Consider the following 26,869-nt stretch of genomic DNA (forward strand, 5'->3'; position numbering starts at 1 on the left):
TCTGGGCGACTGGCTCATAACGGGGGAGACCCCAGGAATTTGCAGGTCAAACATTCAGAGGACTATCGACCTCCTCCACGAATTAGGCTTCTCGATCAACGAGAAAAAGTCAAGTCTGGTGCCAAGCACCTCAAAACAGTTTCTAGGAGCTATCCTAGATACTCAGAAAGGATTGACCTTCCCTTCGGAAGAGAGAATTCGGAACATACTTCTGCAAATTCCGCATTATCAGTCAGGTCAACAGATAACAGTACGCAAAGCTATGCGGTTACTGGGCATGATGGCGTCATGCATTTACCTGGTCCCCCACGCGCGTCTGCGTCCCATGCAGGAATGGTTGGCGAAACAGTGGTCTCAGGCAAGTGGTCAGTGGGACGATCTAGTGGTCGTTTCGCCAACACTCGTACAAAACCTACACTGGTGGACAAGAGAGAATCTCGCAAAGGGGAAACCCTTTTACGATCCCGAAGTACAAGCAGTAGTGACTACAGATGCATGTCTGACTGGGTGGGGAGCTCACCATCTCCACCACACAGCTCAGGGTCTCTGGTCTCACTCAGTAGCCAAGAACCACATCAATCTGCTAGAGCTTCTGGCAGTATTCCGAGCGCTAAAGGCGTTCGAGCCCCACCTACTAAACTTGTCGGTGCAGATCAGGACGGACAGCACGACAGCCATGTTCTATCTGAACAAGCAAGGGGGGACTCGTTCGCCAAATCTGTCCAAGCTTGCCCAGAAAATATGGATATGGGCACTCAGACGGAACATCTTCCTGTCATCGCAACATGTTCCAGGGGAGCTCAATTCCCTAGCGGATGCTCTAAGCAGAGACTCCCTCCCAGAAGAACACGAATGGGTCCTTCACAGAGACGTAGTAGAAGATCTCTTCTCTCAGTGGGGTTTCCCCACTATAGACCTATTCGCCACAAGCGAAAACAAACAATGCCCAGGATTTGCATCCAGGTTCCCCCAACCGGACTCCCAAGGGAATGCCCTGTGGATGAACTGGTCAGGGATGTTTGCGTACGCTTTTCCACCAACTCCTCTCATCAGGAAGGTGGTGTACATGATGAACAAGGAATCGATGACGCTCATCCTAGTTGCTCCTATGTGGGCGAGACAACCATGGTTTCCACACCTACGCAAGATGGCGGTGTGCGAGCCCATCAGACTCCCAGCCTGGTACAACCTACTGTCCCAGCAACAGGGTCAAACAGTGCATCAGGAACCCAACTCTATGAACCTAGCAGCATGGCTCCTGAAGTCATAGAGTTTGGACATCTGAAATTACCACAAAGGTGTATGGACATTCTAAAAGAGTCCAGGAAACCAAATACAAGGCACTGTTACTTTGACAAGTGGAAAAGATTCGTTATCTGGTGCCAGAATAAACAAATCAACCCGGTTGATTGCACTCCTTCCAATGTTGTAACATACATGCTCCACCTGCTGGACGCAGGATTGGTTTTTAACTCTCTGAAAGTACACCTGGCAGCCCTCTCGGCTTACACCACATCCCATAACAAGGTCTCGTGGTGGAAAGTACCAGTGGTTAAAGCCTTCATGGAAGGAGTAAAGAGACTTCACCCTCCTATTTCGAACCCACCGCCAGGATGGGACCTCAACGTGGTGCTAGCTAAGCTCATGGGACCCCCATTCGAACCCATGCATAAAAGTAGTCTCAAACACCTGACTTATAAAACGGCCTTCTTAGTAGCCATTACCTCCATAAGAAGGGTCAGTGAAATTCAGGCTCTGTCAGTGCAAGATCCTTTCTTTACTATCCACAAGGACAAACTGGTTTTACGCACACACCCTAGGTTCTCACCTAAATTCATATCCAAGTTCCATGTAAACCAGTCCATCGAGCTTCCGGCTTTCTTCCAAAACCCACAAAGCTTGGCTGAGGTGAAACTACACACCCTAGATGTGCGTAGGGCGGTCCTATACTATGTAAATAAAACCAGACCGCTAAGGAAAACAGATCAACTGTTTGTCTCCGTAGCTACAGGCAGAGAGGGGGATCGCGTCTCTAAGGGCGCTATCTCGAAGTGGATTATCAACTGTATACAGCTGTGTTACTCTCTTTCTGAAAAGACTCTGCCTTTTACGCCAAGGGCCCACTCTACTAGAGGCATTGGTGCCACTCTGGCTTTCATTGCAAATGTTCCCCTCGACACCATTTGCAAAGCAGCTACTTGGAGCTCTATTCACACTTTTACTCAGCATTACTGCATTGACACTCATTCCAAGACAGATACACAAGTGGGACAAGCGGTTCTAAGACACCTGTTTGCTCATGACCCTTCTCACATCCCACCTCCTTCTTCTGGTACTGCTCGCTAATCTATGCACAGCATGTGATCTAAGCAGATTCCACAAGCCTCAGAAGGGATACATTACTCACCGTAATCGTATTTCTGATGCTTGTATCTGCTTAGATTCACATGCGACCCACCCTTCCTCCCCTCCGAGAGAAGGCGCATGATTGCTTGTAGTTTTACCTTCCTGTCTATCTGCTTGGATTATCTGTACTCACGCTACTCCTCATGCTTCCTCATGTCAGAAAAAATACAATCTGAGGATCCTAGACGCGTGAGGGATCTTGGGTACAGTGGACGTCACACTAGGGATAGTATTACTGGCACGCCTGTGTCGACGCCCATTTTCGAGTTTCGAAAAACAAACTGTAATACTCCGCAGCTTCCACTAGATGTCGGCCTATGCACAGCATGTGAATCTAAGCAGATACAAGCATCAGAAATACGATTACGGTGAGTAATGTATCCCATATATATATATATATATATATATATATATATATATATATATATATATATATATATATATATATATATATATATATATATATATATATATATATATATATATATATATATATATATATATATATATATATATATATATATATATATATATATATATATATATATATATATATATATATATATATATATATATATAAATAAGAATGGAGTTTGGATGGCCAGTACTGATTTGATGACCGCAGAACTCTTCAAAGGTGCACATCTGTGGACTGGTGGGAAGCTTTACCCCTGCAAGAGTGTGTGTGTAACAAGGAAGACCTAAGGCTAATAGAGAGATTTATTTTTTGCTGAAACCTTTCTTTGAAGACTGCTGGAGAAGGGGGGCCTCCATGAAGATACTGGTGCTGCTTTACTGGCTGAACCTCTGAGCCTTTGACATTGAATCCCTGCCTCTGCTTCCCCATGCCTGAAAATTGTTGCCTTAAGTTGTTCTTCTTCAAAGTCTATGTTAGGAAAAGTCTAAATTCCGGGGTCTCAGTCACTCAGTCTGGGAATTAAATGGCCCACGCTTCTTTTCTTGACTCTGGGAATTGGTTCCTCCTGGTTTTCCCTCGTTCTCAAGAGACCAGTCCTCTTGGGTCTCTGGGCCCCTCTGTGCACCTGCACACTCGGCCCAAGCAGCAGCAGTGGGACGGATGCTCAATGGCAGGCAGGAACTGGGCCTCTCACACTTGTCTAAAGGCTGGGTATGGTATTGAAGTTGTTCTCTCAGACCTTCCTTTACCTCAGCTCCTCAGCATGTGTGGATGATTTAGTTCCTATGGGGACACTTATTGTGATTTCTCCTCGTATCCTATTGCTCTGTTCTTCACACATCCTTTGTGATGCCTCTGAAACTTTTTGTTTTTACCTCTACCTAACCTCTCCCACCAGTTGACATTGTTTGGGTTCTTCTTCCTGACCCTTCATTGGCAGACTCTCACTTCCTATACTCTACTCTCATCTTTGATGTTCTCCACCATCCTTTGTGTCTCTCTCCACCTCTTTGCTCTTGAGGTCTCCAACCACCTCCTGGTGGCCATATTAATATCTTCTTGGGTTCTTTTCCACCAACCTCTCATTCTTCACCTCTTGGGCTTTCTGTTCCTTCTGAATCATTCCCTCTGTCTCCTTTCTTCTTCTGCAGGCTTGCTAGTCTCCTATGTAACACTACAATAGGGTAACTTGCACAGATTCTCATTTTGCCTCATTAAACCTTTTCTGGAAAGTGATGGCAGGCATTTATATCTCAGACCGACTACCAGGACCACTTTCTCTCTAACCTGGACTGGAAAACAATGGGAAGGGAAGTTAGGTTTCTGACTCTACCCCACCCCCCACCAGGAACTCCCCTCCACTACTCTCAAGTACCCACCATGACTGGCCACCGCAGCTCATGGATTTAGCTATTTCCTAAGCTCAGCAAGGTTGTGTAAATGGCAATAGTGTGCTTTGCAAATTCCATGTAATGTCATATAAAAAAAAACTACTGTACACAAATGTACAAAATCATGTTACTTTATTTTATTGGATTTTATTGGTGTTTTGTAAAGTACACACATACAAACAAATTGTTGGATAGTGCATGATGGAAACAAGGAAAAGGGAAGGAGGATGATGGCAAAATGGACATAGTGAGTGCAAAGGTCCAAGAGTATGCAGTTGATGTAGGTTTGACTATGCAAAGCCACAACAGCAATTCATCACAGGCTAAATGAAAAAGGGGGTAACCTTTGAAAAATGTTACCACAGTATTGACACTGTAACTTCACAGGACCTGACAGAAAATTAAGAACGTTAAATCTGAAAAGCTTGTTTCGGTAGGATGGGGATGGTCCTATTGTATTCGGGGAGTTCCCCTTAGGTGCTAGGTCCTGCACCAGCTGCAGGTTAGGAGGAATAAAGAGGAGGGCAGGTGAGCAAGGATGAAAGGGAGTAAAGTGGCCATTTGCAGGAGATGATGGGGAGGGATTGCAGATAAACAGAGGCCGGTATAAAATGGTTCCATAGTCAGTTACAAAACTTATCTAGAAAAGGTTGACTTCAGCAGGTGGGTCTGCACTGCTTGATTAAATCTGAAGTGATAGCTGCAAGGCTTTTCTGCTGGGAAAATGTTTAGCCGCTAATTTAGCTATTTATTGAGGTCCTTTCTTAGAGAACTGTGCTGGGCAAGACATTGTCTTGAGTGTTAATCGATGTTCCACAGGAGTAGCTTAATGATTTGAGGCCCGGTGTGATGTTGTCATGTGCCTTGAGGCCCAGGATAAGTCTAGCCATACTATTCTGTATGAGACAGATATGTGTATTTTATTAAGGCCTAGGTAAATTTGATTTCAATAATCCAATTTAAATTAAGCAGAAATAGCTAGATCCTTGCTATTATATGGGACTTCCTTACTGCGGCCTCTATCTGAGGTGAAGAAGACTACGCTTATTCAAATAGGATGCCTAGGCTCCTTATTGTCACAACGGCTGGAGGCAAGGACCAGTCCCCTTGTGGCAAAGGAAATGGATGGAGCTAGGTGTTTCTGCATTGAAGATAACATTTCACTCATGCTTGATTTAAGGAAAGGTTGTTTTGTGTCGTCCAATCCTGGATGGTAGTGAGACAATTGGGTTAATCTGGGGGGTTGCTATAGTCAGTAAGTTTGAACAGAATTTTAATATTTTACGCACACTTCTAAAATTATGGAGGGAGCTTACACAGTAGGAAGCCAGCAGTTGAATGTTTTAAGATATATTTTGATTAATGTATGGCAACTGCATACAGTGGGCATTGCTGATATCATACTCCCTGACATACAGCCCATTCAACAATTCTGATTAAGACGGGCGGTTTGATTCAAATTCATTTCAATAAATGGATTAAAGGTGAAATCAAAGTAAATGTCTTACCTAAGCTTTATGCCGGATAAGTGTGAAAAACCCAAGGGTCTTTTTCCCTTTTCTGCTGAACTGAGGGAAAAGCTCGGGGAAGAATGACAAAAAGGAAGAACACCATTAGATTAGAGAGGGTGTTCCCCCTCCTCTATTTGAATTTCTTCGCCCGATGTCCCCTCAGTTTTTGTAGGATGCTGTCCCTCTATCTCATCCCAACCATGTCCTTGTTTGAATATAACACCTACCATCCCAATCATTCTTCTCCCCGTCCCTTTGACTATTATTTTCCGAACTCCCAGTCTGCTTTTATAAAACGCTACAGTTCCCATAACCCTGCCTATTCATTCCATGGCCCAGATACATAACCCTGAGACAAAGCTAAAAGAAATACCTCTGGCTTTTTCCTGCGAGCCTGTCCCGCATAATGAGATCATGCAGGGTTAGGCTAATACTGATCATTAAACACACTTGACTTGCATCACACTTCCCCACACAGATAAAAGGTGGAGCACGAAAGCAGAATCTAAGCGAGTAAAAGCACACGAGGAAACCACAGTTCCAAGGTGGCAGTTTATTATAAGGAGAAAGATGGCGAGACCGGTGAGGGTTGCAAGGAGGGGAAGTGTCCTTGACCTCTAAAGACTGTTACTTTCGGGAACCTTGGAAAGTAAGAAACCTAAGACCGGGAACTAAAGCTGAACAAACCTACATTGTGTATCGACGGTACTTAGGATTCTCCTGCGTCGATATGAAGGCAGGGGGGAGCGATTTCCGCGTGTGATACTGTCCTTGGTTCCTACATCAAAGCAGCACCAGTAAAGAAAGCCCAGCCGGTGAGTCGGTGAGACTGATATCAAACCAGCTTGTGTTTGAACCAAGGTCGCAAGCGGCAACATTATATGAAGAAATCCAATGACGACAGTGTGTGTAACGCATGTGATGGGCGACGTGAAAATAATTGGAAAACCAAAGGAGTGAATAAACTTTGGGGAGGCCAAGCAAAAACCATATACAGAGTGGTTCGGCACCACACGGTTGCTCATTCAAAGGTCTCTGTTAGGTATCCAAGTGAATGGCAATTGTATTGTAAAAGGAAAGTTTATATCAAAGTGGTCCTGCAACGGGTCAATCTAAACCCAGTGCACATTTGAAAGTCTTCGATAAATCAAGGTGAACTACAATTGGTCTGAGCCTGGCTGAGGGAGACTAATTGAAAAGGTGAAGGATCTGAGCCCGGTTGAGGGGGATCCGGGGTGAACCATGAGTCACCTAAGAAAACAAATATTCTCTGAACTTTGTAATAACAGGGGCCTGAGCCCGGAAGAGGGGGATCCACAGTAACAATCATAAAATAACAGGGATCTGAGCCTGGTTCAGGGGGACCCATGGTGAAGCACCAGAGTTGAATACTTGAACTGTGAAAAGAACATTCTCAAGTGAGGCACAAGATCCCTCAATTGAGATCCCTACTTCCAAACCCACATTTCGCCAGGACTGCATGCATGAGCTCCCACCCACCCTTTCAAGCACCTTATCTGCTTCCAAGGCGAAGATCTGGGTTTCCCCCTTCCCATCACTAGATCCATTAAGTTCAGCAGCTTTCACAGTGTGTCAGCCTCTTGCCACCCCGGAATAAACCCCACCTGGTCCAGATGAACCGGGTGACATGATGGCATGACCTCAGTACACACCTTGCCGCATGCATTTTGTTAGGTGTCACTTTAATCAATGATATTGGCCTGTACTACGTACGCCTTTTGGGGGCTTTTGGCATAACTACAATTAAAGCTTTAACAAATGTGGGTGCGGGCCCCGTCCAGTTTCCAAAAGTGAATTAAACAGTTTCACTAAAAATGGGCAAATCGATGGTGCAACCCAATAAAGAAACCATCCTCCCCGGGTGCTTTGCCTGTGGGCATTTTGGATATGCCTCTCTGGATCTCTTCCTGAGTGAAACAGGCTTCCAGCAATTATACCTTCTCTGACATCACCCTCGGAAGGGGAGTATCTCTCAAATACTGATCAACTTGCTCGATATCCATCACTGATTCAACACCATAGAGGACCTCATAAAATGCTGAAAAACCCTGTGGTACCTCACCTGGCTTAGAGCTCAACCTTCCCTCCAGCATCTCTATTTCCTCCACCCATCCATCAGCTCTTTGCACCATGAGCCTGGCTGCCAAGATCGAGTCGGCTTTATCCCCTTGCTCATAAATTTCTTTCAGAAACAGCAGTTTCCAAACCACATATCCAGTCTCAAGCTTCTTGTGCACCTGCTTTTTTCCCCCTTACTTTCTCAATAAGATCTTCCTCCACAACCTCTGAACTTTGTATTCTCACTTCAAGGAAGTGTATTCTCACTTCAAGGACCGCTATCTCTTGATACCTTGGCTGGCCTCCCAATAACAACCTTTCGTCTTTCTTTTCGCCCTCTCCCTAATCAACAGGCCCCTCCATGTTGCCTTTGTCGCTTTCCAGACCGTGCAGATATCCACCTCCCAGTATTGTTAACCTCAAAATATTCTGCTATATCTTTCTGCATTTCATCCGTGAAAACTGTCCCTCCGAAGGGAGTCATTACACCTCCACAACGTGTCAAACAAGTTAAAGCTCCACATTAGAACCTCCATAACCAACAAATAAGGATTCAACCACCCAATTAGAACCAATTCACAAGATAGAACCCTTCCCAGTAATTCCCTAGCCACACACAAGTAATCAATCCTAGCATATGTTCCATGAGGGGTTGCGGGCGGAGTATAAACCCCTATCCTAGGATCATTCCATCTCCACACATCTCTAAACCCCTGCACTTCCAAAATCTCTCCCAGATTAATCCTACTAAGTAACTCCTTTTGCAAGCCTCCCTCCCGTAGCGCTTTCCTGTCCAGGTCCAGGACATATTGAAATCTCCCCCTATCAACAAAGGCCCCTGTGTCTCTTTCAGGATAAAATCGAAGGCATTGCTACAAGAGCTTACTTGCCCCTGGTTAGGGCAATATACTGTTGCCACCACCATACTACTCACACCCCTACACACCCCTACTCACCCCTTCTACCTCCTTCCTTCCTTCTTTACCCCCCCCTATCATCAGCCCCTCCATTTTCATCAACATTGCCATCTGGAATGCTAGATCCCTCTGCAATAAAACCACAGCTGTTCTGGAGATGTTCTCCCGACTTAACCTTCATTTTCTTTGTATTACAGAAACTTGGATCCCCCTTCACATCTCTACTGTACCAGCTTCCCTCACTACCACCTCCTCCTCCTCCTTTTCTCATGTCTCCCTCTGATGGTGGTGGCATTGGCTCCTCTACCACCCTAAATGTCTCACCTCCCCTCCTACCACGCCTCTTCCTACCTTGCCTTCCTTCGAATACCTGTACAAATCCTTTACTTCTCCCCACGCTATCTTCTTTCTAATCATCTACAGACCCTCTGGCCCCCTCTTCTCCTTCTACAATGACCTTGACCACCTCCTTTCTGTTATCTCCCCTTCCCCTTATCCCCTCACTGTACTCGGCGACTTCAACCTTCACCTCCCCACTTCCCATTAACCTTCCCCTCTTCTTGCCATCCTTGACTCCTACCTCCTTTCTCCCCTCCCTACTTCTCCTACCCACTAATCTGGCTCCACTCTTGACCTTATCTTTATCTCTACCTACTCCTCCTCCCCTGTCTCTACCCTTCCCAACTATCTCTCTGATCATGCTCTACTCTCCTTCTCTCCTTCTCCCTCACTCACCCTCTCCCTCCGTGTACTCCCTCTTTTCCCCCCATGTCCTTCTCTCGACGGGATCTCTGTAACTTTAGCCCTTCTCTCTTTTTCGATTCCTGCTCTTCCTCCCTCCCCTCTCTTCCTGACTTCTCCTCTCTCTTGGCTAATGAAGCTTTATCCTCTCTCTCCTCTTCTGTCTCTTCAAGCTTCGATCAACTTTCCCCCCTTTCCTCTTTCCACACTTGCCCGCAAACCTTCTCAACTCTGCCTATCCCCTCACCTTCTGTCCATGCGTCGTCTCCTCCGTCGCCTTGAGCGACGCTGGCTCAAACTCCGCTCTCTTGCTGATCAAACCTGCTACTTCTCATACCACTCTCTTTATGATTCTTGCCTCAGCTCGGCTAAACGTTCCTACTTCTCTAACCTTCTCCAATCACAAGCCTCTCTCCCTTATCGCATCTCTCCCTGCCCACTCCTGACCTCTCAGCTACTTCTTCCCTCTTTTCTTCTGACTTTGCTGACTTTTTCTCCTCCAAAATAATCTCTCTACACCCAAACATTCTTCGCTCCCCTTCCTACTCCTGTCCTCTCCCTCCCCCTCTGCATCCATGTCTGACTTCTCTCCTGTCACTCCTTCCGATGTTTCCCTCCTCCTGTCCAAAACTCAACCTACCGCTGCCCCCTCTGATCCCCTTCCCACCCCCCTTATTCCTAAAATCTACCTTCTGCTTATTCCCTACTTAACCTCCTTTTTCAAATCTGTCCCTCCCCTGCCACCTTCCCTTCAGCCTTCAAGCACTCTACCATCATCTCCATCTTGAAGAAACCCTCTGCCAACCCCCTTTTTGTATCCAACTTTCGTCCAATCTCACTTCTTCCATTCCTCTCTAAGCTTTTTGAACATCTAGTCTATTCCCAACTCTCAGCTTTTGTAACCAATCTCTCTCTTCTTCCCCCTTCTCAATCTGGATTCTGCACTAAACACTCCACTGAGACTGCTCTCACATATGTTCTCAAATCCCTCCTCGCGGCTCACTACTCTTAAGCAATCCTCTGTCCTTGTCCTCCTTGACCTTTCTGCGGCCTTTGATACTGTTGGTCACCCCTTGCTCCTCAACACTCTTTCTTCCTTTGGTTTCAAGGGCTCTGTTCTCAATTGGCTCTCCTCTTACCTCTCCAATCGTTCTATTACTGTTTCTTGGGGTGGCCGCACCTCCTTACTACTTCCCTTGGACTACGGTGTTGCCCAAGGCTCTGTTTTCTGCCCTTTCCTTTTCTCACTTTACAACTCCCTTCTTGCCACCATCATCTCTTCCTTCGGTATTTCTCACCATGTCTACGCTGATGACACCCAGCTTTTCCTCTCCTTCTCTTCCTTCACTCCTGACCTCCACCTTAATCTCTCTTCTTGTCTTACCGCTATAAAAAACCGGATGTCATCCCATTTTCTCTCCCTCAACACTGATAAGACTGAAGTCTTATTCTTTCCCTCTAACACGCTCCCCCCTCCATCTCCCCTCCTTTCATTCACTTTCCCCCTTCTAATCTTCCCATCTCTGCCCACGCTCGCAATCTAGGCCTCCACTTTGACTCCTCCCTCTCCTTTACCCACCGTATTTCTCTTACCTATCGTGCCTGTCGCTACCACCTCTTCAATATTCGTAAAATCCGTTCCTCCCTCACTTTCCCTGCTACTAAACTCTTAATCTCTTCCCTCATAATCTCTCATCTTTTCTATTGCTCTTCTCTCCTCTTTGGACTCCCTGCCTCTCATCTTGCTCCCCTTAAATCCTCCTACCACTCTGCCATCCGTACTCTTTGTCTTCTTGCTCCTCATGACTCCATTTCCTCTAGGCTCTGTTACCTTGGCTGGCTTCCCTTTCACTCCCAACTTAAATTTCACTTCCTTTGTCTTGTTTTTAAATTTCTTCATGACCTCGCTCCCCCCTATCTTTCCTCTCTCCTTTCTTTCTTTCTACACTCCCTCCCTATCCCTCCGTTCAGCTGTTCTCTTCCTACTTACTGTTCCTCCCTCCCCTTGAGCCTCTTCTCGTTTCTGTTCCTTTCAACTCCTTGCCCCCCTACACTGCCCTGGAACTCTCTACCTCTCTCTATCCGCTCCATTACCTCCTACTCTCCTTCCGCGCCTCCTTGAAATCTCTTCTTCTCCTTTCCCCATCCTGAATTTCCTCATCACTCTCCTTCCTCGTCTCTCTGTCCTCCCTCTTACACTTCCTCTGCTCCCCTTGAAACTCCATCTTATTCCCCGCCCTGACCCCCCTCATATTTCCCCCTTACTCCTCCTCCTTCCTTCATTCGTTTAAGGTAAATTGTTCTACATACAGTTTTTTAATGGCTTGTCCCGTGTTTGTAATTATGATTCTAGTTTATCATATTCTATGTATGTAAAGCACTTTGGTGTAAAGCGCTATATAAACTTAATAAATGCAAATACTGACCCTACTTATGCAACATTTAACCTCCGAAAGCCGTTCCTCCTTTGCCCTCATCACCTGTAGATCACTCACTCTCAACCTTTTATGAAACAATATGCCACACACCCTTTTTCAATTCTCCCAGTAGGACTACTCTACGAGCGTTCACAGGTTACGTCATTCCTCCCCAGCCAAGAGCCAAATTTCCTGTAAGATGAATATGTCGAGACCCAATCTCTGAAATTCACGAGCAACTAGAGACCGCTTATTTGGATAGTTCTGGCTTTTTACATTCAAAGTTCCCTCCCGGAGCTGACTTCCACGTCGTTGCACTATTCCCCACTACATTTCTCATGACTGTCCCCTAAGCACAACTATACCCCCTAGCCACATGGACACCCTCTAAAACTAACCTCTCCTCAGCACCCGTCACCCCCCCACAGCATACCTACACACGCTTCTACCCCACCCCCATCAACCATCCCCACTCTCCTCACCCCAAGATGCCCATCTAACTAATGGGCCTCTGGGTTAACTCCCCCACCCCCCTCAACTACTCCCCTTAAACAGATTCCACTTTGCTCTTGACCCCCCTCCCCTCATAAATCACAATGCTCAACATCCTTCAATCTGACTGAATCAATGTCCAAGCCTGTACTTGACCACCATAACGAGCGTCACTTCGCCGGAGAGGGCATTCCCAACTGTTGAAACTTCCTTCCCTCAGTAACCCGTTTTTGCAGAGAGAAGACCCTGGACAAATCACTCTTGTTTTCTCTCTACTTTCCTGGAAGATGGTTTCCCTCTTCATGTACCTCCTCAGAAAGGTGTTGGTTACCTATGTTGCTTCTGTTTCCGAGGTCAACCTGTAATCCCCCTCTTTGATTTAAAAAATAAAGGCAAATGGGTAAGCCCATCTATATCGGATGCCCCTTTCATTCAGCCAAGCTGTAAGCGGGTGACACTCCAATCTGGCAAGCATAAAACTGAACAAGTCCTGGTATATACGGATCATTTCACCTTCGTATTGAATCTCTGGGTGGTCTCCAGCCCTTTCCAACACTGCAGCCTTTTCCACGTAGTAGTGAACATTGCCCCCTCCATCCACCTCTATGTGCTGCGTCCAGTGCTGTGTCAAGTGCAACCTCTTTACCTGCCCTCTTCCAGGAAGAGACTATTGACAATCTCCTTGACCTTCCTCTCAACTTTACGCCTTACTGCTCCTTGAGGTCGAGGACTCAGATTATTCCTCCTCTTCCTGTTTTCAAAATCAAATTTCAGCCGCACCTCTTCCTCCTTGATCGTCGTACCGCAGCTCCAACAAATTCCCACTGATTTGATTAGTCTCCATGCCCTCCACTCTGTTTTCCAATGAGTCAGCACAGCCTCTCAAGTCAGTGATGGAGGGCTGTATGTCCCCTCTGAGGGCTTTGATTTCCGTCATAGCCACGGCTGAGAGACCTCCCTTTTCACTCTCCTGTAGGGCCGTGTCCTTGCCTCCACACGCCATCGCCTGGTCCCTGCGAAATTGTTGTAGGTCTTGAACACTTAGTAAGCCTTTGCCCAGCACCTTACCACCAGAAAATGCTACCATCTCCGGTCGGAGGTAATCGGACCACTTGGGATCACCTTGTTGCACTGGCTCCAGTCTCCACAGCCCACTCTACAGAATCTATGAGCCTGGGACACCGTGGTGCAACATACAGCTTCTCTACTTCGTTCACTCCACCAAGACCACATCTTGCCCCGCTGTTGGCACCATAAGGACATCCTTCTTCAGCCCTAAGGACTCTTGAAATTCTGCTTCAGCAAGAGGGGTCATGACACCCATCACAGGGCCTCCACCACTTCCTGTGATGCCACTTCCCTCTACGTATCTGGCTCACACCCCCTTTGTCCGTCTTCAGGGCCCCTCTCAATAGGCACAGGAATCCAGTCCATTGGCTTTTCCGGGCACCGTTAGAATCGAGCTGTTCCGTCTAGTGGCCACGCAATCTCGGACTCTCTGACAGGGGAGCGATGACCTACTCCCGATTTGCCTGTACCTGTGTCGTTTCTTGTCCCCTGCCTGTGTGGCCCCGTCCTGACCTGCTCGCACCTTCTCCCAAACCTACACAGCAAGTGATCCCAGCTTCCTTCAGGTCTTCCATCTTCTTTCCACGGTTCTGTTCTCAGCGCCACTCCTAGTTGCCCTTCAAGTCAGACAGATTGATTCACGCGAGGACCATGGTCACCATCCTTCTCACGCTGCTCAAATTGCTGCTCTTTTCCCCCGCTTAGCAAGTCCTGCCCACCTGCTGCCTTCCTGATTGCCACTCTTTTCCCTACTTAAGGAACCCTCCAGCCTATTTTCCTTTGCTGATAGGGAGCAGGTGCAAGTGGATCTTGGTCACCTGGCCTAAGCTCCGCCCACCTGGTGCCTTCTTGGTTGCCGCTCTTTTTCCCCACTTAGCAAAGCCCGCCCACCTGGTGATCAAGGGCGTCTCTCGCCCGGGCGTCCGAAGCGAAGGGCAGACAAAGAAAAGGGCAATTCCTGTTTGAACCAGGAGGATCCAGGGCCCAAACCCCTGCTCAGGCAGCAGGTAAGCATGCACCAACATGCATTTACCCTCTGTCCCCACAGGCCATCCCTACTTCTCTAGTCCCCCTGTGATGTTCCTTGTGCCTCCACCCCCTTCTCCCACACAGGTGTTGCCTGTTTCGCTTGATTCTTCTACCCTGCTCCTCCCCACCCCCAACCCTCCAGCCTACTTCTGCAGGCGTCTATCCTGATACACTCTGGTACCGTGTTGTGGCCAATGCTCGATTTGATTTTTATGGACTTCATTGATTCATGGTGTGTCACCCTTTCTCATGGTGGCCCTGAATCATGCTGTCACCATCTTCAACTTGTATCCAGGCTTGCAACATTATGTGTTACTACTGACTTCTGCTATTGTATTCCCTCTCCCCTCTTGCTTCTCCACTCTTTTTGACTGCTTACTCTGTTCTCTCCTTCTCTCCCTTTCTCTATCTCCTCCCCGCCTCCCCTTACTTTCTTCTATGCACTTACTCTATCAAAATTGTCCCTGGACCTAGTATGATAGCAACCTTGTCTGTCTCATCCACCCTCATCTCACTTGTACCCCCCCCACTCCAGCACTATGTGAAATGTTGTTAGGCCTAGTACGATAGTTGCTTGTTATGTTCCGGCCCCTCCCTTTCTACACCCCTCTCCCTCACCTTCTGTTTTCTCTGGTTCTACCAGAAATGTTGTCAGGCCTTGTACAGTAGTCGCCTGTCTGTTTCCATTTCCTTCCCACTCTCTCCCGCCCTTCCTTATCTATGTCTTAGCTCTTGCACTATCTGAAATGTCGTCAGGCCGAATACGATAGTTAATTTCACATCCTTACTGTTCATGGCCTGTAAGAATGAAATTGTATTTTCCCTTTTTCCCTCCCTTGCCTTGAAGCGCTTTGAAACACATTGTGTATAGGTGCTATATAAATGAACTATCATATCCTGCAAGGGTCAATGTCGCACCAGTATATCTCCGGACTGGGGATTTCTCAAAGCTCGGCTTCAGGTGGCCACCTTGGCCTGCGCCCCCTATTGGTTTCCATTTTTTCTCCTTTTCAAGGGATAAGAATTAACAGCTGTTAAATAGTGTAGAGTATCACATGCCATTATTGAACTATCACCTGCACCAACCTTGACTTGGAGCAGATAATCATTGCTTGGTGTGTGCAGTGGCAGCCCATCACTAGAAGGCTTCCTGGGGGCCCAGATTGGTGGGCTGAAAAAGATGTTCAACTTTGTGAATTGGAGTGAGGGGGCTGACCTACTGCCCCCGCATAAGATCTCTGCATACATCTTAAGGGCAAAATGGGACCTCCTTTTTTTATATGGTTTATATGCTTCCCAAGGGCACTTAAAAGGTTAACTTTTTCAGCCCACAGCTGCTATCTTAGGCAACCTCATCCACAAATATACTCTGTCCTTTCCCTTCCACAAGGACCCCACTACATTAATTTCTCCAGCGTCTTTTGCAAGCATTGCGATTTCTGTAGATGTTTGATCTGTAGACTATATAACCCTGAAATTTTAAAAAGCAGGGATAGCAGAGCCGGTGCGACGGCAATGAGAATACATTCTTACTGAGCATGGGAGTATGTGTGCTAAATTCATGGTGATTTGTTTGTTTATGTCTGTCACTCCTGTAATGTAATTACTTCATAGATGAAGAAACGCCACCGGAGGTTAGATGCTGTTCGCCTAATCCATTTGATAATATCGCGAAATAACTGAGTGGAACATTGTTCTGATTGTAACCATTATCATTGTAGTTTGTGGTCATTCTTCCGTCTCCAAAAGATATACACTTTTCTCTGCTTTGTTTTTAAAAGTTATATTTTGTATGACCCGCCTCTTTTGTGCTTATCCCACAGGTTCAATGACGGCAGTGACTGTGAAAGCATTAGCTGGTATGATAATAATTTCGATTCAGGGAAATCTCCAGCTGGGGTACCCTATCTTCTATCTCATGTTTGTGAGCATGGTGGCAACAGCTATATTTCAAGCAACGTGAGTTTACACCAGGATCATCTCTTTTTGTGTTTGGAAGGAGATTGTGTCTGTTGGAACAAATCTATGTTAAGTGGTATATCTGCTAGCAGAGGTCCAGTGAATTCCATTTGAAAACTGATCTGCTCAGTGGTTGAAAGTTATGTATTGCTCAGACTCCTGATGAATACAAGTGCACAGATGATAGTGCAGATCCCGTTTCAGTTCTACTGCATCTTGCATTACTTTCATATCACTGTGGCATATGTCTATCAGAATTGGTATGCCGGCCAACATGCCCTCTGTATGTAGTCTGATATTTAAAATTAAATCAGTCAAATTTATTCGGCTGTATCTCCCCACAGAAAGAATCCTCTTTGGTTGGATCTGCTTTTATTAATTTGCATTCTATGCAGCATAAGTGCATCTTGTTCTTGACTGCGTCCAAAGAATGTATAAGGCAGAGTAAATAGGTTAGAAGCCCTGAACATGCTCAACGAGTCAGCTCTGATTTACACAATCTTTGAGGTGAACAATACTTAGCAGAAAGACAACCATCAGCTGTATATTTTATGACAGAATGTAGTCTTTCGGCAACGTTTATAGTTCAGAGGGAGGTGTCCTGGTTTCTGTTTTTAGACAGTAAAAGGGAGCTCTTACCTGTGGGGGCCACAGCTTATGAAGCAAATGCATGATGCGCTCACACATATTTGGCTGGAAGTACAATAGATCTGGCAAGGAATTTTGTAAAGCAACTACCCATTTCTCACCCTCTGACGTCATTTAAAGCTATTTTGCTGGTGCAAAGTTTAATTGTTGCAGTACATTGTGTACAGTTCAGGCCTTCCAATGTCACTCGTAAGGAAATTGCAGGGACTCTCAATTTGCAATGATTCTTAGTGATGAAAAGAATGGGCCTTTAGGTTTGGGAAATAGGTTATCTCCTATTTGCTGTTGCACTTTTCATGTTTGTTGGGGAGATTTTTACAGAGACCTCTGGTCAGGGATGTCCAACCAAAAGGGAAGCCAAACATCTCTAAAATGGTAGCTATGGCATATCAGTCAGGCTTAACTCGAGGGAGGAATGAAGGCTGGTAGTAAAGTTCAGTTAGTCAGCCCTGCTAACCAAAGAAAATGCCCAACACTGGCATACTGAAAATATACACACCAGATTGCACATAAAATCTCTTCTCAGTTTAAAATAGATACTATAGTTGCACATAATACATGATGGAGCCAGCATATGTTTTTTTTAAAAGCATAGTCATTTAAAATCCAATCCACCTCTACAACTAACCTACAAATAAACTACCTGTCAGTGGGCCCTTCACATATAGTCTTAGAATGGGGAAAGAGAGGGAAACAATAAACACTGTAAAACATTGCATTCTCTTAGTTATTATGAGGACCCAAGATGCCACACAGTCTTCCTGAAAAATGTAGCAGAAAGTAACATATTGAATACGTTAATCTAGACTGTGAGGGAGAAAGGGGGGTTTTCAAATCCAGAGTGCTCCACAAAAGGCAAGATTAAGCAATACATACAGTACTAGCCGCAAGGACTTGTAAACCTCATTGAAAACACAAAGTCAGATAAAATCGGGAGTATTAGCAAAAATTCTAGTTTTTGTGCCTAAAACTCCAGTGACCTAACAGGGTTGGTGGGAGGGCGGTTTTGGGGAAAATGAAAAGTCCAGGTAAGTGCCTGTAAAAGTCAATTCAGAGAAGTTTCATGTAAGCTTTAAAATGTCTCCAAAAGAATAAGACAGAGTCAGTAGAAAGATCTGCATTTGTGATAAAAGCCCCGATATGTTCCAGTTCTAGCCCATGGTTACAAAGAATACAGCGACCAACCCCAAGAGATGCCAGGGAAGACCCAGCAACCCTATGGAGAAAAGATGCCAAGCAGAATTTGCGGTAATACTGATGACTGGCAAAACATGGTTGAAGGGGACCTGCAGAACCCAAAGATAAGACTATGGGGGACCCCTGGGTGTAGGTTTCTTGAATATCCTACCAGGATCCAGTGCTAGGTACTCATGGTGGCTGTTTTCGAAAACGTGGCCCTGAAATGGTTAAACAACCTGGTAAGGAAAGTGTCATCTTATGCAGGTGAAACAAGCATTCTTACACCTAGGGACTTGAACGCTGATCAACGATGACCAAAAAGACAACAATCAACCTTCGTAGGACTAAATCCCACCAGCCAGAAGTGAAAGCAACAGCAGTGATGGCTACAGAAGGATGTAAGATCCCAACCAAGCAGATTCCGGTGGCTCGAAGGACAGAGAGGCAACCTAACAGCAAAAGACAGTCCCATGACAGTCTTCCCCACCCCCACACCCCCAGGATGTGAAACCAACCCAAACCACTCTAGAGCAGTGGTCTTCAAACTTTTTTGGTCTGGGCCCCTCCTGAGCAAAGTGTGGCCAGGCGGGGCCCCCCAAAAATGTCAAATGGACAGTATGTGCAAATTGCTATGAAATATTGCGCGCCGTCACTGCACCCTACTCCCAGCATAGTCCCTGGGCTCCCCCAAATGCTCCCATCACGGTTGCTGGGCTCCCTCATCCCACCCCTACCAAGTCCCTGGGCTCTTCCCACCCTGCTACCACCACTATCCCAGTGCTCCTGCCCATCCTGCTCCCACCACAGTCCCTGAGCTCCCCCCCCACATTCCCAACACAGTGCGAGGGCCAGTGGGATCTGTTTTTTTTAAGTGGAGCGGCATAAATATTTCCCATATTTCCCATACAAATGCCATAGCGACCGAGTGCAGCGAGGGAGTCCGAACCAATCAAGGGAGGTTCGGGGGGTTCCGTGAATTTTTTTAAAATAATGGGTTAAAATGTTGTCCCCTGGGCTCCACAGCGCCTCAGAAGGAGAGCTGATTTTGGCAGGTGGGCAGGGGGATTGTGCAACAAAGGCCTTTTTAAAATGCCTTTGTTGTACAACCCTCCTTCCCCACTCTACCCCCAATCCCCAAAATCAGCTCTTCGGACCAAAACAAACACACAGGGCCTCATTCCGAGGTTGGTGCTAGTCATGGCGCTATTAGCTCATGGCGCTATTAGCGCCATGACTAGCACCAATACCGGTACCGCCACCGACTTGGTGGTATGGGATTTACCGGTCTATTCCGACCTTTGCGGGACAGGTAAGTCCCCATTTGAAATGCCATTCCCCATTCCCATTTCAGCCCCCATAGGGCTCAATGGGAATGGGGAAGGCGCTAATAACGGTACCGTAAATTACGGTACCGTTATTAGCTCTGAAGTCCTTTTGCGGGTCCCGTCCATAACGCCTGGTAAAACCAGGCGTTAAGGACAGGTCTGCAAAGGGACCTCGGAATAGGGCGCAAAGGGATTACTGGCACCGGTGCCGGTAATCCCTTTGCGCTGACCTCGGAATGAGGCCCACACAGTTTAGCCAGCCCAGGAGCACTCCCTCAGCTGGCTCCTCGGATCCTCCATAATGGGTGAGGGGGCCACTGGGAGGATACCCCTCGGCCATTATGGATGAGCTGCTAGGCTCAGACTGGCCTATAGGGCAATAGGACAATGCCCGTACTAAAAATGCAAAGTGCTAGTGTAGTCCAATCAAAACGGCCCACTTTTTTGGCTAATGTGGGCCAGTTTGAGTTACTTCACTATGCAGCTAGTAGTTTTGACCATTGTTGCTGAATAAATATTCTTTAAATATCACCATTTGTTTAAATTTTGACACAAAACACCCCCTTAGGTACTATTCAAATGGTTTGTGACTAAGGAATGAATATCCATTTGCAACTGCAGGCCACTTTTTCATTGGTGTCTGAGTCAGTTTTATGGTCCAGTCCGACCATGTGAACCGCCCCTGGCCATCTCCTCCTACCTCAACAAAAAAACTTTTTTTTTTTTTTTACATTTCATGCTGCTGGCTCTCGCGCCCCCCTGGGGGGGCGCGCCCCACAGTTTGAAGACCTCTGCTCTAGAGGGCGGTGCAGCGCTGGGCTCAGAGTGAGCACATGTGTGCTGTGACGAATCCCAGGGTATTGTCACTTCCAGGGAGGTGAGGCTGCTACCTGGTAGTCCCCCTGACAGTGGTACTGAGGGTGGTACTCAGTGGGTGGATCTCATGGGGAGGTACGCCCTCAATCGGACCAGTGACAATTGACTTGGGAGAACTCTGTATTCGCCACCTTCACCTCTGTACCCTCCATCCTTTCACCCCACTCAGTTCCCTGTGGCCCCTCACACCTCTGTCTATTTTTGTAGAGGATTCCATTCATAAAGATCCTACTGAGATGAGGAAGAAGGAGACGTACCCACAAGGAGTGTCTAATAGTACTGACACAAAGAAGATCAGGCTAGGAGGAAACATGACACTGCAGAACCAACTTACACGGTACAGTCTGCTAAAATCCACGCCGGCCATAAAAAGAGAAGGACTGTGTATATTGTCAAGCCAGCCTTGGAGGAGCGAGGAACCATACGCTAGTTCCGTGGCGAGCGACCGGCAGGAAAGAGAACGAGATGCTGCCGGGAAGGGACAAGCGTCTACAGCAGTTTTGAGGAGAAGGAACTTGTCTGGGAACGGCGAGAGAGTAACCCGACCGGTGAAGGCAGAACCAGAGAAAGTACGGCCGAGGATAAGAGGGAGTGTATTGCTACAGGATGCCGAGAGCAGAGCAACGAAGGCTGAAATGCCGCAGAAGACCCGCTCAAATACGCAGGACAAGTCGGAGACTGCAATGGCATTTCACCAAGTTAGGGAAAGGGTCGGTATAACACAAACGCAGGGCAAAACACATCTGTGGGACAATTAAATTACAGCACAGAGATAAATCCAGTCACCTGAGTGGTCAAAAGGAAGCACGGCTCTGAAGGAAGACAGAAGGATAGAGCAATTTTCTTTCTATCCCTGGCTGTTGTAAGTTTAAAGCTAGGTAGCGCTGATGTGGTGCTTATCTAACAGACACAGTATAAGAAATTAAAGGAGTTCACTGTCAATTATTCGGTATGTAATACATTAAGCTGTGTCCTTCCTTGACCACACACTCCCATTTTCATAAGTATATTGGGAGAGAAAGGATGTTAAAAAGAACCCCCAAGGCAAATTATTCAGACATCTATCACTGGTATATAGTAATTTAATGACCCATAGAATATCTGATTAACCCTGGTGTATTGGGTTAAAAAACAGAAAAGACAAGAAAACCAACCAATCCTCACTCTGTCTTGTGATAGATTGATTTGACAGCAAGTGGGTAAAGTAAAATATTGCTCAGAAAACAAAGGTAGGCTGAATTGCGCCTCCAGTATGTAGCAACCACCGTCAAGGGTCGGGTCAGCTGGTGGGAAGTGGGGGGAACTGAATACAAGAGAAAAGCCAGAAGGGCAAAAAGGGATAACAAATCAAGTGTGGAAACGGAAACCAGTTTTAATAATTATACTAAGTCAAACAGTATGTGGCAGGAGAGTATACCAGGTAGCAGGGGTAGAGAACCCACAAACCATACCCTGAGGGGAAGAAACGAATGACAAGCAACTTGTTGAATTTGGAAGGAGTGTTGTAAAGTGTCATATATGGGACAGTACCTGTAAGGAGTGTACACCAGGTCTGTTGGACATTGGGGGTTCTCTCCTTACCCAAACGCAACACACCACGGTCTGGGACCCGTATGAGGTTGGTCGACCTCCACAGAAGTGCATTCATCAGTTTGAGGACCCATCCAAAGTTGAAGAAACTCACAAGCCTGGGGCTCAGAGCAAATTGTGGAGAACCTGAAAGAAGATAAAGGGGTTAGGGACCCACACTGAAGAGGAAAACTACATAGAACAGGTCAGGGAGACCCTGAAACAACCCCGGGGGACCAGGGGCACAAACAAGAAAGAAAGAAAAGTGCAAGAAGTTGAATCAAGGGGTCGAAGACCCACTAACAAAGAAAGCAATACTTTTTGAACTCTTAAGATGTTTAGTTAAGTCTGGCAGGATAGTGCACCAGACTCAATATTACAATCTTTAAGCTGGAGACAGAACAGGGGGAAAGGACTTACTCCCTTGATACTTGGAAAATATGTTTGTTGATAAAAAGGGTTCACTGTCTGGCAGGATAGTGAACCAGACTTCATAGTGCACTTGTGGTCAGAGGAAAGGAATAAGGGGAAGAGACTCCCCCCCCCCCCCCCCCCCCACTTGATACTTGGGTACTATGGTTACTCATCAAGAATGGAACATTTTAAGTCTGCATCCAGAAAGTGAGAATCCTCCCTCTGAATCACAAAGACACCCAGTTGTTCCTTAGTTTAGCGTAAGGGACGCAAATAGGTTTAGACACAGGGCGGTGAACATTTTACTTTGCACGACATCCTGACCAAGTCCTTAGTATTTTGTTTAGGCAGGGCAATCCCTGATAGAAATAGGGTAAGATAGTTTTTTTTCCATTTCTTTTATAATACAAGTCTTTGCCCAGAAGCATGCTACCACTGTGCCAGACTTGTACATCTGCGCCCTTACAGTGCACAGCTATCCTTTTAATCTGCCGCGTGGTACCCCAAACAAAGGAATTCTCAAGAAACAAAATGGCAGAGAGCAGGACTTAAAGTACATAAGTACCTCATTGGTTACCAAAATGTTAAATTGTGCCACTAATACAGTACATCTGCGTTCACCCTTGGTGAAGCCATAAATAAACTAAATCTGCCACCAACCTCCTCCCTAAAACCAATGTAGGGTGATTGTAACCCATGGGCAAGAATGAAGTGCTTATGGCACCTCTGTCCTAAGCTTAATGGGCTACCATAGAACCATATATTGAAAAAGGGTTGCTGTGTCACACAGACTTGAAGAGAACCCCATTTGACCACAAAAATAATTAAAAGATCCTGTAATCCAAAAAATAAAAAAATAAAAGGTTTTGGTGTACCAAAAAATTAGACTGAAGAACCTCCAAAATGAAATTCTGCCCTAATGTTGCAAAGCAAGCAGATTTTTAAACTCATTTGACCAAACAACCTTAACCACACACATGCCACAATTTAGTTAATGTAGTGTTGTGGAATAGATTTACTACAGAAATTGAAAATTTTAGAAACTGAACCTGAATTTTGTTTTTTGCAGACAGTGGAACCTTACCTGGACACATTAGCACATTACTTTCTTAATGAAATGACATCTTTTAAAATTCGATTTGTTTATGATCTATTCTGTTGCTAGTATGTCGTATAAGTATTTCGCACTCCTTATTGCAATTAATAAAAACATTTGTACCTTTGCCACAAATATGCCGAGAGGGGGCAGCCTCAATACTCAAAGGTTCAGCAACCTTGGGGCTTATTCAGCAAACCTTTAGAGCAGGCCTCCAGATAAGGTGCGTACTAGGCCTTTTTACGCATGAAAATCTTGCAAATACGACAGCTTTTTTATTTTCCTGCATACATTTACACACAGATTTAGAGCAGAGGGCAGTGCAAATGTCAGGTTACTTGATAGAAACCAGAAGGCTTCTTTTGATTTTTATCTACATGGATGTAATTGCAAGCCACCTCAGAAACAGAATGTATTTCTCTGAAGCCGGCTAGGTTTTTGTGATTTCAACATTTAAATATATACAGGAGAGATCAAATGGCCATACCTTAGAGAAATAATAAAAGGTGTATTCTGTCACAACGCAGAAAGCTGCGGTACGCTAAGGATTTCCATACAGTTTGTGCATGCGTCGCTGGATGTCACATACATTTTACTCTCTTGCAAAAGAGAAAAGTCATTTTTACTCTCTTAAAATCACATTTACTCTCAAAGTTTAAAAACAGGGAGTAAAATACTCCCACCTCAAAATCTTATCTGGAGCACTGCTTTAGAGCAATGGTCTCTCTCCGATATACTGTGCCTTTTGTGTCAAAACAGTACTGAATTAAGACTTTGGGCACAACCTCTGAATATGTCTTTTACATCATTTCAAAAAGGATTTCGGTTTTGTTCTGAAGTTCAGTAAACACTAGATTGTCTGGCACCAGTGGGGACACTGTGCCGAATACCTGATTGTCAGCATTGCGGATGGCCGAGAGCAATCAACCAGCAGGAATACTGCTTAACCATGCCCTGTGACCTTTCTGCTCAGTTTAATGGCTTCAGTACTTTAGCTGACATTTTCCCAAACATAACCATATTGTTGCTGAAAGTGACAGGGTCTGGTTTACAGGCCGCTATAGTTAATTGTTAACAGGGCTTCTATTGTACCCAGCTGTGGCACTTCAGATTCTTAGATATTAAGTTCACTTTCATTTTAGTTTATTTTTATTTTATTGTTTTTTTATAACACGCCTAATACTGTACCCGAGTTTGGTTTCTAAGCGTGGATCCGGGATTCAAACCTCTGTTGCTCTCCGTGGTCTTGCTTCCAAAACCAGAGCGTTGCCCCTGTGCTATCCTCCGTTCGCTTTAGTGATCCATGTATTTAAATATGTAGAGCAGCTTGTGCTTAGATAATGTGTGGTAGTCCTAGTTTATCAGTGATACATTATGAAAACCCACATTTATATAACAAAATGTATTGGTTTGGCTCTTTCTTGTGTTTTGAAGGTTTTTGAATGAGGCATCACAAATGTTTGATTCTTCTCTGATTGCGAGTGTCAATTACATCCTTTCTACAACAGTCGCTATTACAGCAGGTGAGTTCATGTAATTTACTGTTCAAGTCATTTCCTATTGAATTTAATGTAAATGTTTTGAGCAAAGGGTTCTTGTGGAAAATTGGAACATGCCCCCAGCATGGTATGCAGTGTGATGTCTCTAGATTTAAACTTTTTTAGTACATCCTGCAACAATTGGTTGGCTTTCTTGTTGCTACACTGCCCTTGTTTGGTGCTTAATCACATGTATTTCTTATCAGATAGGTTTTCATTTGCTTAGATTTTAAGTGTACAGTGTTGTCGGGTTGCCGTCTATGAGAAAGACTCCTTCCTTGCTCTGGTTACTGCCAAGGGGGTGCCGCGGGGTGGGGGTGGGGGGGGTCTGGTGGGGGATATGGGGGTGAAGGCAATGTGGGGGGGGGGCTCTCTAAGGCAGTGATGATAGTCCTGGAGAAGGTCTCTATAGAATATCCTGGATACTCTTACTAGGTCCTCTGCACATGTCGGATAACGAGCAAATTAAAACCTTGAATGCTGCTCCTATCCAACTGGATATCCTGGAACTCGCTAAGCAGGCAGAAAGCCCTGAAAGAAAAAGAAAATCACTCCTCTTCATTCACATCCATTATAATTCATTCACCCATAATATTTGTTCTGATATTGTTACTCTTAAACCAACAGTATTCGAAAACCTATTTCAGATGCCAAGCCTATTTCAGAGCTCCAGAGGTCTGCTCTTCATACAGTCTTGCATGTTCATGGTTTCCTAATGAGACAGTTACCAGGGTACAATGTTGTAAATTGATCACAAGACAGCAATTTCTTTACATTCAGGAGGTTTTTGCTTACCAAGAAATATGCGACCTGATCTCTGCACAGGCAGCCATAGAGAGCGGCAGGGAAGGGCAGTGAAGGGAGGACTTGAATCCGAGATAGCGGAAAGACCAAATGAACACATTGCCCAGCCACTTAGGCCCCAAATTAGGTCAGGTGTACACAACAGCCTTTCCCAACATTGCCCCTATTACCAAACACAGGTGCAGCCACTCACAAATAGTTAAGCCCAGACAGAGCACTATAAACTCCAGTGTGGGCTGTTGTAGATGTTTGTGGCAGTTGGAGAGTGATACGAGGAGTGTGCAAGTGAGGCAGAGGAGAAAGTGATAACAGCAGAGGAAGGTTTTTGAAAGCAAGAGCAGAAGAGCAGGAGTAGGCAGTACGATCTGGGGAGGTAGTAGTGGTGGTGAAAGGCTAAGCAGAGGCGGAAGAAGAGGGAAGATGTGAGGAGGAGTTGGCAAATAGAGGAGTAGCGGAGACGGTGGTGAAAAAGGGAAGCAGGGTGTAGGGTCGGATGAGGTTCTGAAGGGAAAAGCTAAGCTTAAGAAGGGGACAATGCCATGTTTGGCACGAAAAGGAAGGTTCCAGCGGGCCAGGTGGGCCCTAGGCAGGAGCAGATGGTCGAATAGGGAACAAGACCAGTGAAAGGAGGCAAGCAGAATAACAGTTATGGGATCAAAAAGTTGGATGTAGTCCTCACAGTATGTGGAAGGAGGGGAATTGACCTACGGTTAAACGAGGGGCTAAGTAGTGAAAGGGATTATTACTGGCTCCATCTCTCCCTGAGAGATCAGTTACACTAGTTTATCAATCTAACAAACGGACTAACTCCGAGAAGCTTGGCCGAATGTGAACTGGTGTGACCCCAATGTAAACATGAGGTCACCTGAAATTTCTCCTGACCCTCCATGCACCACCCTCCATGCACCACCTGCAGCAGGATAGTTGCCTCTGCACAGCCATAAATATAGGCATGGTATCTAAATATGTAATATGAGTGTGTTAGACTTATG

At 45.7% G+C, this 26,869-nt stretch overlaps 1 protein-coding gene across 5 annotated transcripts in view; it reads left to right on the forward strand.

Moving 5' to 3' along the window:
- The window catches only part of NIPAL3 (NIPA like domain containing 3), a 429,324-nt gene that overhangs the window by 279,030 nt on the left and 123,425 nt on the right, over positions 1-26,869 (forward strand). For all 5 annotated transcript variants that reach the window (XM_069622701.1, XM_069622704.1, XM_069622703.1 and 2 more), the window contains 2 exons: positions 16,293-16,428; positions 24,970-25,058. In XM_069622701.1, coding sequence (XP_069478802.1) covers positions 16,293-16,428; positions 24,970-25,058 — 225 coding nt within the window. The remainder of the gene's footprint in view (positions 1-16,292; positions 16,429-24,969; positions 25,059-26,869) is intronic.

Source organism: Ambystoma mexicanum, chromosome 11, assembly GCF_040938575.1.
Source record: "Ambystoma mexicanum isolate Mex_15411 chromosome 11, UKY_AmexF1_1, whole genome shotgun sequence".
In the NCBI taxonomy this organism is placed as follows: Eukaryota; Metazoa; Chordata; class Amphibia; order Caudata; family Ambystomatidae; genus Ambystoma; species Ambystoma mexicanum.